Consider the following 12,921-nt stretch of genomic DNA (forward strand, 5'->3'; position numbering starts at 1 on the left):
CCACCAAACTTTCACTTACCCTAGAAGGGTAGCAGACCCAAGATGGGACAAGCAGGGTCGTGTGCTTGTTCCGCCAGTTGGTGAGCGGCAATTCGTTCACTGCTGAAGGCCAACTGCAGCTGTCAGGTTGCGCACAACGCTGCTAAGCACGCAGTGAAATTATTGGCTTTTGATGTGGAAATGCTTGTGCTGAAGGTCTACAAGGAGTTTTCTTGTAGCGCTAAAACAGTCAAGGAGTTGAGGGCATTTTTCGAGTTATGTGACCAAGAGTACAGCCATGTACTGAGCCATATTCCTGTTCGTCGGCTCAGCTTGCTTTTGGCTCTGGACAGACTCGTTAAAAACTGGACCCCCTTAAGTCCTACTTTCTAAGCCAAGGGGCAGATAAGTGCAAAAGAACCGTGTGGAAGTTCATTAGTGATCAGACTGATGAACCTTCTGGCATGGTTACGCTTCCAGAGTGCTACTTTTACTTTGATCAATCATTTCTTAAGTTGTTTCATTCAGCTATTCTCACTCTCATAAAAAGCAATCTCGAACCAACTGAGCTGGTCGTACGCAGTCATGATGAACTTGAATAGACAACTTAAGAATAGGACCGAGCTCAAGTTCCATGAGGGAATTGCTACTGTAAAGCTGATCCTGCAGCCTTGTTTCTGCAAGGAAAGCACCTTGTTTGCCAGCACTGGGACTGACTAGTGATGGCAAACGTGCAGGGTGGCTTACATCTGCGGGGAAATCTATTGTTGAGCCACTTCTGAGCCTTATCTTTTGCGCGCCATAAAAAGATAATTCATCGCGAGATATTTTTTTTGTTTTTTTTTACAGCGGAGCTGTTAAGGGCTAGTTTCCCGACTATCGTGTCCGCCAGCAAACAAATCTCGACACAGAACTCTGGACAGCTACCGCCATCTATGAGCTAAGGCGGCAGCCAGACAACCAGCTTGCCGGTTGTCTGGTTGCCGTCGTCGCATACATGGCAGCAACCTTTCCAGCCTTTCCACTCCGGCTTGTCAACTTGCAGCCGGCCGTTACTTCGTTCCCGCCATAGTACAGATTCGCTGGTCTTCCTTCTTCACCAGAGTGGAAAGGCTGAAAATTTTTTGATAAGGGGTATGATTTTATTTATTCGAGAGACAGAATAGCTCTTAGAAGGAAGTGAAATGTGAGCCTGATTCAGAGTTTATTCTTTAGAACAAAGCTGGTAGTCATGTCTCATTAATATGGACGCCTCCATTCCCCAAACAAATCGTCCATAGTATGAGTCGTCCATAGTAACGAATCGGGGTCAAAACAAACATTAACAAGCCTAGCAACAACAAGAGGTGCATAGTTTAGTCAGCTAAAAAAAGGACAAAGTGTGGTTTTTACTAACTTTCTAGCCCACTTTTGTGTCCAGAAAGCGCCACACATCCGCTACTTGAATTGCGCTTTCTCCGTCCTTCTTGTTCAAAGTAAGCGACAGCTGTTTCCAAGCCGCGGAGAGCTGCACAGCGAGTTACGGTTGGTCTCCTGCCTTCTTCATCAACTACCGTATTTTCCGGACTATAGTCTGCACCCGGTGTGTAGTCCGCAGGGGGAAATTTGGGGTCAAAAATAAAAGATTTTGCTTAGATGGCCCGCACCCGGTGCATAGCTCGCACCCGGTGCATAGTCCGCACCTGGTGCTTAGTCGACACGAAAATCTTCTCATAGACGGCACACGTTTACAAATGTCTGCTTTTTAGCTCACAATAAAGCCTATAATGTGTATAAATCATCATTAACATACACTTTCGTGCACAAAATTCGTCACGTCTCGTCATAATAAACAATCTTGAAAAACATAATTCCTGTATAGTTCGCACGCGTAGATAGTCCGCACAACCAGAAATTTCAACTTTTAAACATGTATAGTCCGCGGACTATAGCCCGGAAAATACGCTACTATTGTCAGCACGGGTGTAGCCCGAAACAACCCATTCTCGTTTGAACCCGTCCCGTTTCGACCCATTCCCGAAACGACCTTCCCGTTTGAACCCGTCCCGTTTCGACCCATTCCCGGAACAACCTTCCCGTTTGAACCTGTCCCGTTTCAACCCGTTCCCGAAACGCCCTTCATATTTGAACCCGCCGTAGCCAAGACATATTTTATGTTTTAATTCGTCCCGTTTGAACCCGTTAATTGGTATAAAACCCCGTGCATCTCAACCTCTTCGCAAAAAGTGTCCATCCTTCTAATCCTGGTTTGCGCAGTTTTTCTGCTTAAGAATATGTCCCGAAATCATGTTAATGCAATTAATACAAATGTGCAGGCGAGCAATTCAGTTATGTTGAGAAATATTTTGCTTGTAAACGTATTATTAAAATATGCAATACTTTCAGACAAGCTTCAATGAAATATATTTCTACTTGAACCACTTAAACTATTTCTTTCAAGATGGTCCCCAAAATGTGTAATTACGAAATGGACTATGTACACTGCGCGACAACGTTACCATGAACACGATCTTGACGATTTTTCGAATTTCACTTCAAAGTGGTATTAGAAGGTATCACATTTTACCGCTTAGGTTAGTGGCCCAAATGAGCACTTTCAAACACACTAGTAATATTGATGGCAGTCTTCTGATTTTTTTTTGGTGGACAAACAGCTAAAACCAACAATCACTTGTTCGCGCTAACGGTTTCGCGCTCTGTACAATAACAGGGAGCTTTCGTAGATCGTTTTCGAAGTCACACGACGCTCCTTCGCAACCCGCTACGATACCCAGAACTCTACAGTCAAGGCCATCAGCGCGCAGGTGCAGTAGCGGCTTCTTCGTTGCGGAGGGCTTAGCGAAAGGGGAAACGCGGTCTACGAAAGCACCTAATGAAGTTTTAGAGTAACGCAGGCAAGCACTTTGAGTAAGCAAAAATTAGCGTTGCCTAAGTTTTTATATTGCGACGCTACTTTTAGGTTACCCAAAGCGCTTACGTACGTTATTCTAAAACTTCCTTATAGTGAACGAAATACTTTTTAAAAGTGATAAATCAGACAGGCTGACGGGCATATGATTGCGACTTCATCTTTTTACAAGTTCAAACACAGAACCGTCGTGTACACAGCCAAAAATCATAAACCACAAAATGCAGTCGCCTTGGTTGAGGAAGTTGAGAAGGAAAATCGCGCCATCAGAAAGGCGGCACTCCAATATGATAGTTCGCGGCGTTCACCTGGCCAGCACGGCACCACCATTTGCAAGCTGCTGCAGCGATATCCTTCTCAAGGATCATCCCGTTTACAGGTCGATGAAGTTGTAAAAGTTCGGGTGAGCCCTCCCTGACACAGCGCTTATCCTACGGTGCCATGTCTCTGAGGTTGTTTCGGCAGAGGGAGAGGTGGAGGTCAGCAAGGAGGACAGACATTGAACACTTGAACCTAATCAACTGTTAACGAGCAATGCAAACTAACCGAACGATGGCCGAAGCGAGAAGGTTGTTTTGGGAAAGGGCGAAACGGGAAAGGATGAAACGGGAAGGTCGTTTTGAGACGGGTCGAAACGGGAAAGGATGAAACGGGAAGGTCGTTTTGAGACGGGTCGAAACGGGAAGGTACAAACGGGAAGGTTGTTTTGGGAATGGGTCGAAACGGGAACCACCCGTCAGCACAGTGTTCTTTGAGATGGGTTTTTGCTTCTTTTCTGCTCTACTGATTTTTTTTTTCCAGGTGAGCAGAGAGCTTTGTTTGTTTACATTTTGGCATTTGCCAAGGTCCCTGACCGCTTCCGCTTCTCCCCTGACATTGTGTACTCTGCCTTCCAAGCGACCAGAAAAGCATCCGGCCTTGCCTTTTATGTCACTGACAGGCTTATGACCAAGGGGGCGCTCGCTGTGAACCACTTCAAGGACAAGATTTCCTCCATCCCCATTGTAGGTTTATCTAGAAGGAATTAACCTTGTGGGTCTAGACTCTCCCATTCTCCAAACAGTGACGAGGTCTACAGTGAGGGGTCCTAGCTACTTTAGGGTTCAGTCTTCTTTGTTCCAAGTTGTAGGTCATACATGATCTCAAGAAACAATAAACTACAAGCGATAATCACTCATTTTACGTGAAACAAAAATGGGTGCCTGTATTTGTCCAATTTATCCCCAAAATAGCTGTCCATAGTTGGAACTGCGGGTTTCCCTATTAACGCAGCAGAACTACCATGGCGGAAGATTGATCCCCCGAAAATTTCATCCATAATACTGGGTGTCTATATTAACGAGACATTACTGTACCTGTTACACTAATTATGAAAGAAAAAAGCCCATTGTTACCGGTACAAATCAATTCACTTGGAGACATCATTTCAAGACACACTTAACGAGTTATAAAAATTAGCAAGAAAGAGCAGGAGTCATAGGCATTTTTAAACAACAAGAACCAATCTTTTTTTTACTTGTAGAACTTGGTAGCATTGATGGTAAAAGTTGCACTTGGGTGGCCTGTGGGTAAATAGTGGTTGGAACTGACTGCTCCCTGTCATCCCTAGCATTCATTGTGCAAAGGATGCCATCTGCTCTGCCTTTGCACTGCAAGCAATACCAGTGACATGGAAGTATATTCAATTCAAGCTATTATCAATGCACCCCCATATCACTTCATACATTACCAAATTGCTGGTGGAATTGACTTCAGAAGGGTTTGTCCAGAGCAATATTCACACAACAGCCACTCCGACATATTGCACACATTTTCTGTAATAATGTTGTGTACATACTGCATGCTTTTTGTAAAATTCCTTTTCAATTCGTGGTGCCACTCATATTGTTTATTTTTAAACATAGCCAACCATTATCTTGTCAAGCCATTCTGTGAGCGCCGTACCATTAGCAACGGGGTGCCTCGAGTGGCGTCAAGATACCTGAGAATAGTATCTTTTTAAACTGACCCACTCACCAGCCTGTATTATCGGTGGTGAAACAAGTGCTCTCACTTTTCAAGGCAAGTGCTCCATCCCGTGCCTCAACGGCGGGCGCTGTGTGGGGGTCAACCAGTGCCGGTGCACACGCAGCTTTGTGGGGCCTCAGTGTGCGCATCGCATCGACAGCAGTGCTGCCGCCACGGTGCACAAAGGCAAGTCTCCTCACTTTACTCAGGGAGGCCCTCATTGTTTTGGCTTCATGTCCGAGACCATGTGCCCGGCTTCGTTCAGCAAATGCGGTGCTACGCTGCAAAGCTCATCTGGCTTAAAGGCTGACCCATGAGAATCACCTGGGCTAGTGTGCGAATATTTGAAAATGTGAATATATTGTGAATGATGTATGCTGTGCGAATATTCGAATAGCAGTTTCGAATAATACGCTATTCGACATTCGCTTCGAGATGAATTGCGATTTTCACTTTTCGAAGTGTTGATTGCAGTGGGCTTAGTCCACGCACTGCGGGGAAGCACCCGCAGAGCTCGCAGACTCCGCGGGTATTGCTTCCTCGTATTGCAAAGATGCTGTGAGAAGCACACTCAATGGGACTAACCGGCCGCAATATGCAGCAATGTCTTGAGAACCCGCATTCATCATTCGCGCTTTTCTTCATTTCTTTTTCAAGTTGCAATATAAAGAAAAAGTTAGCATATAGCAAGCAGATTTATAAATCCTTTGATTGGGACAGCTGCGACAAATTTGACATCTACATGGCACAGTTCGTAAATATGGTAATATCAAAATTAACTGAGCTTAGAAGTGGACAAATAGAAGGGTGGAAACAACCTTCATGAGTTCAGCTGAATTTTTGTTTAGGCATGGTGCGCTGTAGTGAAAGGTTCGAGAATCGACCATCGGACTACTATCCGATGGTCGATTCTCGACCAAAACCACTATCCGCTTTGAATTCGCTTCAAACTTAAAATCCACTATTTGCACATGCCTAGTGTTTGCTATCCGTTTTGATTCACAGCACACTTTTTCTGTTTGGAGTATTGGAGTTGTTCGAGTGTCTGGAAATTACGATAATTTTCAAATAAATAAGGTTGTAATTGCTTTGCTTGCCATGATATGCTATGTCTTGCCCAACTCATGTGATCAAATTTTTTCTTTTAGTAGAAGGATGTGAAATTTTTCTCATGCAATGTAACTGGCATGGTACAAAAGGTGAGAATGGCAGGCGGCAAGTGGGCAAAAAACAGACAGCGACTGCTCCACATCTGTCCCATGTCAAACAGTGTCAGTCATATGACTTGGGTATATGGATGTCCAGAGCAGTAGCTGCACTCCGTTTCACCTTACAATGAAACACAGAGGATGTTACGAGCCATCGTAGCCAGCGCGATGCCGCGCAAGTGTCACATGGCCTTTGGGAGAGGTCCTTTGATTTATCAGGTGCAGAGTCACGTGATATGTTCCCAGCACTGGACTGGCTGGAATGGCTCGGAGCATCCGCCGTGGTCCATCATAAAGTGAAACGGATTATAGCAAGATGTTGGCCATTTGTTGAAGTTCCCAAATTCACGAAGGAGGGAGCATTGTCGGAGGGATGGAAAGGATGGCAGGTTTAGAACAAATTCAACCCAAAAAAGCTACCGCAGCTTATGTTCTCAAAATAAGTTGATCTGTGAAAGCCCCTTTGGGCATCAACCGCACATCTACAGCGCCATGGTCCGTGATTAGTCCTGGCAATCGTGTGGCTAAATGAGCAGGGAGAACGGGTTTTGATGCATCGAAGGGGGGGACCCTGTCGAACACCCTTCCATTGTTCCTGCAGTGCTCAAACCCCTTAAGGCTTGTGCAAGAGCCTATAAGTGCTGTCCGTCTCTGCATTTCAGACCACTGCCAGCGGCGCTGCGTTCACGGAGTCTGCGTGCGCAGCAACCGGTGCCTGTGCGACGAGGGCTTTTACGGACGGAGGTGCGCCAGACGTAGGTACCGGCCTCCCCCGTGCTGCTCCCTCAGCCCTACCACAACTTGACCTCAGCGGTGTGCCGCCGAGCCTTGCCTCGGAGCCACCCGAGGTGGAGGGTGCCACCCACAATTTGGTGGCTCAACGAGAAAGTGGCACCAACCCCGTGCACAAACTCGAGAAACCCATAGTATGGTACCTGGAATATGTCTCCGATGGGTGTGTTTGCCCGTTCAAGAAAGTGCTCCTTCGATTTCTGCCCGATAACCTCATAACCTCGGCAACAGCGTGCCACGTTGTTGCCGACCGAGACCGTGGCAGGGTCACAGAAGCGGCGGTAGATGCGGCAGACGCCTGCCCTGCTGCAGGTCACTCTTCAGCTTGGCAGTTCAAGGTATCTCGGGCAGATGGGAGTTGGGACGCTGCGACGACGGCAACACTCGCAATCCCTCTAGCTTTGTTTCCAGAACTTCTACGCCCAACCTCCAGGACTGCGACACCCGACGGCGTGACCCTCAAGCTTTTGTGACGTCATTGGTTCCCACTCAGGGACCACTTTCGATGCACGGGCGGAACAGTGTGCTAAACACACCAGTCGGAGAAGCATGCCAGGCACCATACCCAGTGCTACTGCCTAGAGGGGATGGAAGTTGTGCACTCTTGGCAGGCCTAGAGTCACTGAATGTTCCCAGAGTACCAAAGCTCCCAGGCTCAAGGCACCAAGATGGCGGCCCAATCTTTTTTCTTTACTGTGGCCACCATCAGCTTTTAGAAAGCATGTTTTTGCGTAAAAACAAATGTAAAAAGCTCTTTATGTAGAAAATTTGATTGGAGATTAGTAAAGAATGGAAGGAGCATGATGTTTTCATAAAATGTGAATTTGCAAGTTTTTGCAGCAGAATTAATATTGTTTTTATACAACCGTGTCTCACAGGTGATTTCAGGTATCGCAACCCGACCTGGGCGCGTCTTAACTTGGCGCTTGGGAGACGGGGTGGGCAGCCCTCAAACCCCTTCCACTGTGTATGTTTCGGCACCAAAATTGCCAATCAAAGCCAGAATTGAACAGTAACAGCGGATGCTGTTGAATGCTATACTCTGGCAACATACAGCAACTCCAGGCAGACCGAGCTTGCATCGATTCACCGGTGATCTGTTCGTACGGCTTCGTGACATGTGAATGGTAGATGGTATTGGAATCGTACAAGGTCCAAATGCACAAAGGGCAGGTCCGGTTCTTTGCCGGCTTGCCGTTTCCTTTTTTTTACCGAATACGGCATACTTTTTTTTGGTACTTATTGGGAATGTAATTTGTTGGTGTGCATAAAATGTGCCAGTATTTGTTTTTCAATAATGAGTGCAGTATTTTCGTTCAACCCAAAATTGTATCTTTTTGTGAGTATCGTGCTATTACAGCAGATTTAGCCAATTAATGATTACGATAGCATTAGTCAATTAACAGACGGTGGTGCTTATGTAGGTTTTGTCACAGATAGTGTGCAGCTGCCATACGAAAGGCTGACATTCCAGAAACTATAGACCTTTTCATCCCATCGTATGGGCACTGCCATCTTGGAATCGCGTGACGCGGCCGCCATTAGATTGCTTCAACTTGTTGCTCTGCTCTCCCCTCCGCAGCTTGGCGGATACATTGTATTTGTGATTTTCGACGCATTTCACCATGCGTTCTTGCCTCTGTAAAGTGTAGTCTGATATGTCTACTACCTAATTGCATTACATCATAATGTGCACAACTTCTGCTGTTCACTTTAAAGCCCGATTTGGCTATTTTCACCATCGGCATACCGAATGTGTGCGAGGGTGAGGCAGAGGAATCAGCGCTAGCACTGAGCCGTGCACATTCGATTATGTAGATGACTAAGAAAATACGAGAGTTCAAAGGTCTTTTCCTGTAAACAACAAAATTTTTGCAAGGAATAATTTTTGCGAACTTCGCATATTGCTGCGATTTGCAAAGAATAGGTCCTACCAACAATTCGAGAAAAATGTTGACACTTCGCAAGTTACATGGAGAGGCTATGTTTCCTTGAGCAACACTCGAACAACGAGAAAACATGCGCACAAAAGTTATCGCGATATCATTACATATGTTCTATTAAGAACGTAAGTATTTAAAATATCTGAAAGAAAATTATGCGATAGGCCAAAATTCATGCTCACCTCAATTTACGGTCACCGCAGGTTATAATTTTCGATTCGTGAAAATTAGAACTCGCGAATAATTAAAAAAGGTAAACTTCGGACCGATTCGTGAAAATTAAGTCATTTAGAGTAACCGATGTTAAACACGAGGGGTGAATATTAAGTTTTGTTTCTAGGCTGTAACTTTTTTATAGCCCCCCCCGGCGGCGATGGACTTCTGCTCTCGGTGCACTGTTCTTTGCATACAGTTCGAGGGCGGCTGCTGACGACACCGACAGTGCACTGTATTGGTAACCTCGCCGTCAGAAGCAAGACATGTTCCCTTCAAACGTTCCTTTACTTCGGAAAACAACTAAAAGTCTGTAGCCGCGAGGTCTGGGCTGCAAGATAACGAGGCAAAGCATCTGGGAACTGCAGTTCCTCCAGCGGTGCGTTGGTCTCGTCAACAGCCACCCTCAATCGCCTACGACGGCACATGGAGACTAGTGTACCGGTATCGAAAGTGCATCACCACCGGCAGGGACTGTATTGAAAAGTTGTGTGCTCCTGGGAAAGAGGAGATTCCAAACTTTCATTCGAATGCAACATCTTTAACATCTTTCAATTCCACCACTTAAGAAGAAAGTTACAGCCTAGGAGGCAAAACTATTCTACCACCCCTCGTACAAAAAGCATGTTAATTTCATCAGATAATCAGGGAAGTTACATGGAGCCAATTTGTTTTCACCACGGTTCTTGAGGTGCAAATCTGTGTAGATGAAAACATTCCCTATAGTAACCCACAACTTATGAAATGCGGGGCACATGGGTCATTATGTTCACGCTTCTTGCTTCACGATTAATTCTTATTTTAACGCAAATCTCACTGGCTGCGAAGCAATGGGCTTGGGACTCGCCACACTCCAAGTTTCTTAAGCCGTCAGCTTAAGACCTTTGATCAATACCGAATTTTGGAACATGAATCTGGCTTTTGTACTCATCACCACAAAATGAATCATTTTTTTAGAATTACATTATCTGTAGACTCGGTGTATGAAGCGAGTTTTTGTTGTCTTATTAAGTAACATTTTCAGAAGGACTTGCCTTTGGTGACTGAATTTCGCCCCACCACATGAAGCCGTCTTTTTCGAGGGTTAAACAAAATCCGAGGAGCAAAGAGCTTCCGACGCCGTTTTTCCTCGTCGATATAATGGGCTAGAAGGGGCAGTGCAACGATCACACCAGTGGGAGTGGTCCCAAGACTCGAGCCTACAGTGTGGAGCGTAAGCTGCGTCTGGGAAGCAGCACCATAATGCACATAGGGCTAGAAGAAAAGCTGGTAACAAAAATGGGTGGATTAAGCATTCAATAGAGGTATTGTTCAGCTGTCAATGATCACGACCTTTTATACTTTTGTTTATATTTCTTGCCTGTTCAGTTTCATTCCAATGTCCATTGCCAGAGAAAAATTAACCCGGTCTTTACTGTTGTGGCATGGTTACTATTAATATGCGAAAATATTACGACGGGCTAGCTGGTCAAGCACGAATAAATATAAATAGTATGAGGGACAGACAAGGGCACGGCGCTAGTCTCATTTTTGTGTCCGTGGCTGTCCCTCACGCTATTGACATTAAATATGCCGCTACCAACTTGCAGACGGCACCACGGTGGAAATGACACACGAGGCACGATACGCGGAACCGCTCTCAACCGCTGAGATAAGCGAGCCATTACCAAGCCTACCCTTCTATAGTCAGTTACAGATTAAGAAGGTAGCGGCAAATGCCCCTCAAAGGGAATCAGATATCCCTCCGCCACCTCCGCATCCAATAGCGTCCCACCGTTTCCGTGACGTCGCGGCCAACGCACGAGGAGGGTCTTGCCTTTCTGTACATATTTGCTTTATCTTTCGACTTTGACTTAGCATTGTGGAAGCCACGAGAGGGGGATTAGAGTTCCCCCCACCGACGGAAACAAATACGACTTTCGGGGATTAGCTTCCCCCCCGATGGATACAAAGGCTGCTTTCAGGGGCTCGGTTACCTCTCCGATGAATACAAAGGTCGCTTTCTTAAAAAGTGGGATCGGAGACAAGTGGGAATCCATTGAAGCGGAACAAGGAGTGTTTCCAGTGAACTCTTCTTTCGACTGCGGAGAGATTTGAAACGGGCGCATCACACTTGTGGGAGGAGCTTCTCCTACCTTCTTGACTTGTAACCGACTATAGCCCACTGCATCGTCGATTGGCGAGACTCGTTTACGCCAGACGTGAACCCCTTCTTGCGCAGGCATACCTAAGAGGAAGGCACGTCGGAGGAAGCAGTTTGTCTGACGGCAGCTGCGACAGACGCCGGGCCGAGACGCCAGAGCCCCGGCCGCAGCGTGCCAGGCGACCGAGCACCATGGAGGGCCCAGCGTCGGAGCGAGCGGTTTCCAGACGAGCGTGCAATAGAGACATGCAGCGAGGGCACCCCGGGGAGCCGCCCGCCACTGGTCGCGTCCAGCACCGCCGATGTTGCCACGGCTCTGCGAGATGCGTCCTTTCTACGAGCGCTCGTACCTCCGACAACTTCGGAGATGAGTCGCCGGGCCTCCAGATGTCAGGGAATGCGGCTATGGTGCCTGGAACGCGTCTCCGCCTGGTGTGTTTAACGTGCCCTCGTTTGTGGTCCTTCGATTTTTAACCAGCGACGTCACATGTGTTGTACCATCGCCTGCCGCTATCCTGCCGGCGGCACAGCGGCGGAGGTGGATGCAGCAAACTCGAGTTCTGCCATGGGTAGTTCTCGAGCGGACCGTTCACAGAAGCTTCGTCGGGTTAACATCTGGTGGGAGTTGGAACACCGCAAGGACGACGACGACGTTCATGTTCCTCTGATCAACTGCTGGGATATGGACATCCGATGGCGTGACACACCGGCTGCTGCAAGATAATCTGTTGCCACTTTTGATGCGCGAATGGTATGGGACGCTAAGCACGCCGGTCGGAGATGTGTTCTGGGCACATCACCGTGGCACTCCGGGAGTGCTTGCCAAATCCAGGCCCGACAAAGCTGTTGACGGCAGTGTGACCGGATGGACATCGTTGATGCCTCTCAACACAGCTGGCGCCGCCCCAAGGACTTGTGCAGGTGGCGACGGAGAATTTTAAGTCGGCTTCGACGATGAAAGCTGTATCGGAGTGGCGATCGTGTTTGGCCAACGCACCTGGTGTAACGGACGACTTTCTTACAGCAGCGGCCCGTTTGTGTCGATAGTGTGTGTACGAGCCACGCATTTGCCCAGCGCCGAAGGTCGTTGGCACTACTGGCCAATCTTCCCTGCGGGCAATAAAACTTGCGCCAGTTCTCGCTCGACATCCGAGGACACCGAGAGGTCATCGTTATGAGCAATGAATAAAAAATGCCTCCCTAGTCCTCAACGTGTCCACGAGACGCGCGTAAACCATTGGCAACAGTTGGACCCGACTTGGTGCAACCTCGTAAGGTCGGACGCCACCGGTCGCAAGCACTGCCCCAGCCCACATTAAAGGGAAGCTGAAGAGGTTCTTGAAAAAAAATGAGTTAAAGGTTAATTTTACAGTATTTTTATCCCGTGAATCTGAATATCACGTTTGTTTTCCCTGGGGATATAATTGAACACGAGAAAACATAAAAAAACCACTGACCAGTTGTTACATGATACTAGGATCTTTCGACCGCCAAGCACACGTCACTCGTGTGGGCAGCGCGTGCATTTGCAAGCTTGTCAGGTATACTCCCCCGCACTAGTACCAGCCGTGACGTTCTTTTCTGACCTTTTTGAAAAATCGCAAGTGTACGTGCATAGCTTTGATAGGCACTGAAGATTCGAGAGAGCGAAGGTTTTGAAAACTCCTGTTATGAAGTAACGCTTGGGGAAGGGGGGGCTTCAGCGGTACATTCAAAATTATTTTCTGC

The 12,921-nt window shown here is 47.1% G+C and overlaps 1 protein-coding gene across 3 annotated transcripts in view; it reads left to right on the forward strand.

Moving 5' to 3' along the window:
- The window catches only part of LOC8040686 (protein shifted), a 42,799-nt gene extending 30,400 nt beyond the window's left edge, over window positions 1-12,399 (forward strand). Inside the window, exons 8-10 of one of the 3 annotated variants that reach the window (XM_029986369.4) lie at window positions 4,949-5,080; window positions 6,765-6,846; window positions 11,272-12,399. In XM_029986369.4, coding sequence (XP_029842229.1) covers window positions 4,949-5,080; window positions 6,765-6,846; window positions 11,272-11,281 — 224 coding nt within the window. In that variant the 3' untranslated portion in view covers window positions 11,282-12,399. Of the gene's footprint in view, window positions 1-4,948; window positions 5,081-6,764; window positions 6,862-11,271 lie in introns of all 3 variants that reach the window. The other 2 variants (XM_029986368.3, XM_029986367.4) reach the window with 2 other exon arrangements.
- The last annotated feature ends 522 nt before the right edge of the window (window positions 12,400-12,921 follow it).

This window comes from Ixodes scapularis, unplaced genomic scaffold (genome assembly GCF_016920785.2).
Source record: "Ixodes scapularis isolate PalLabHiFi unplaced genomic scaffold, ASM1692078v2 PGA_scaffold8__174_contigs__length_109621045, whole genome shotgun sequence".
Classification (NCBI taxonomy): domain Eukaryota; kingdom Metazoa; phylum Arthropoda; class Arachnida; order Ixodida; family Ixodidae; genus Ixodes; species Ixodes scapularis.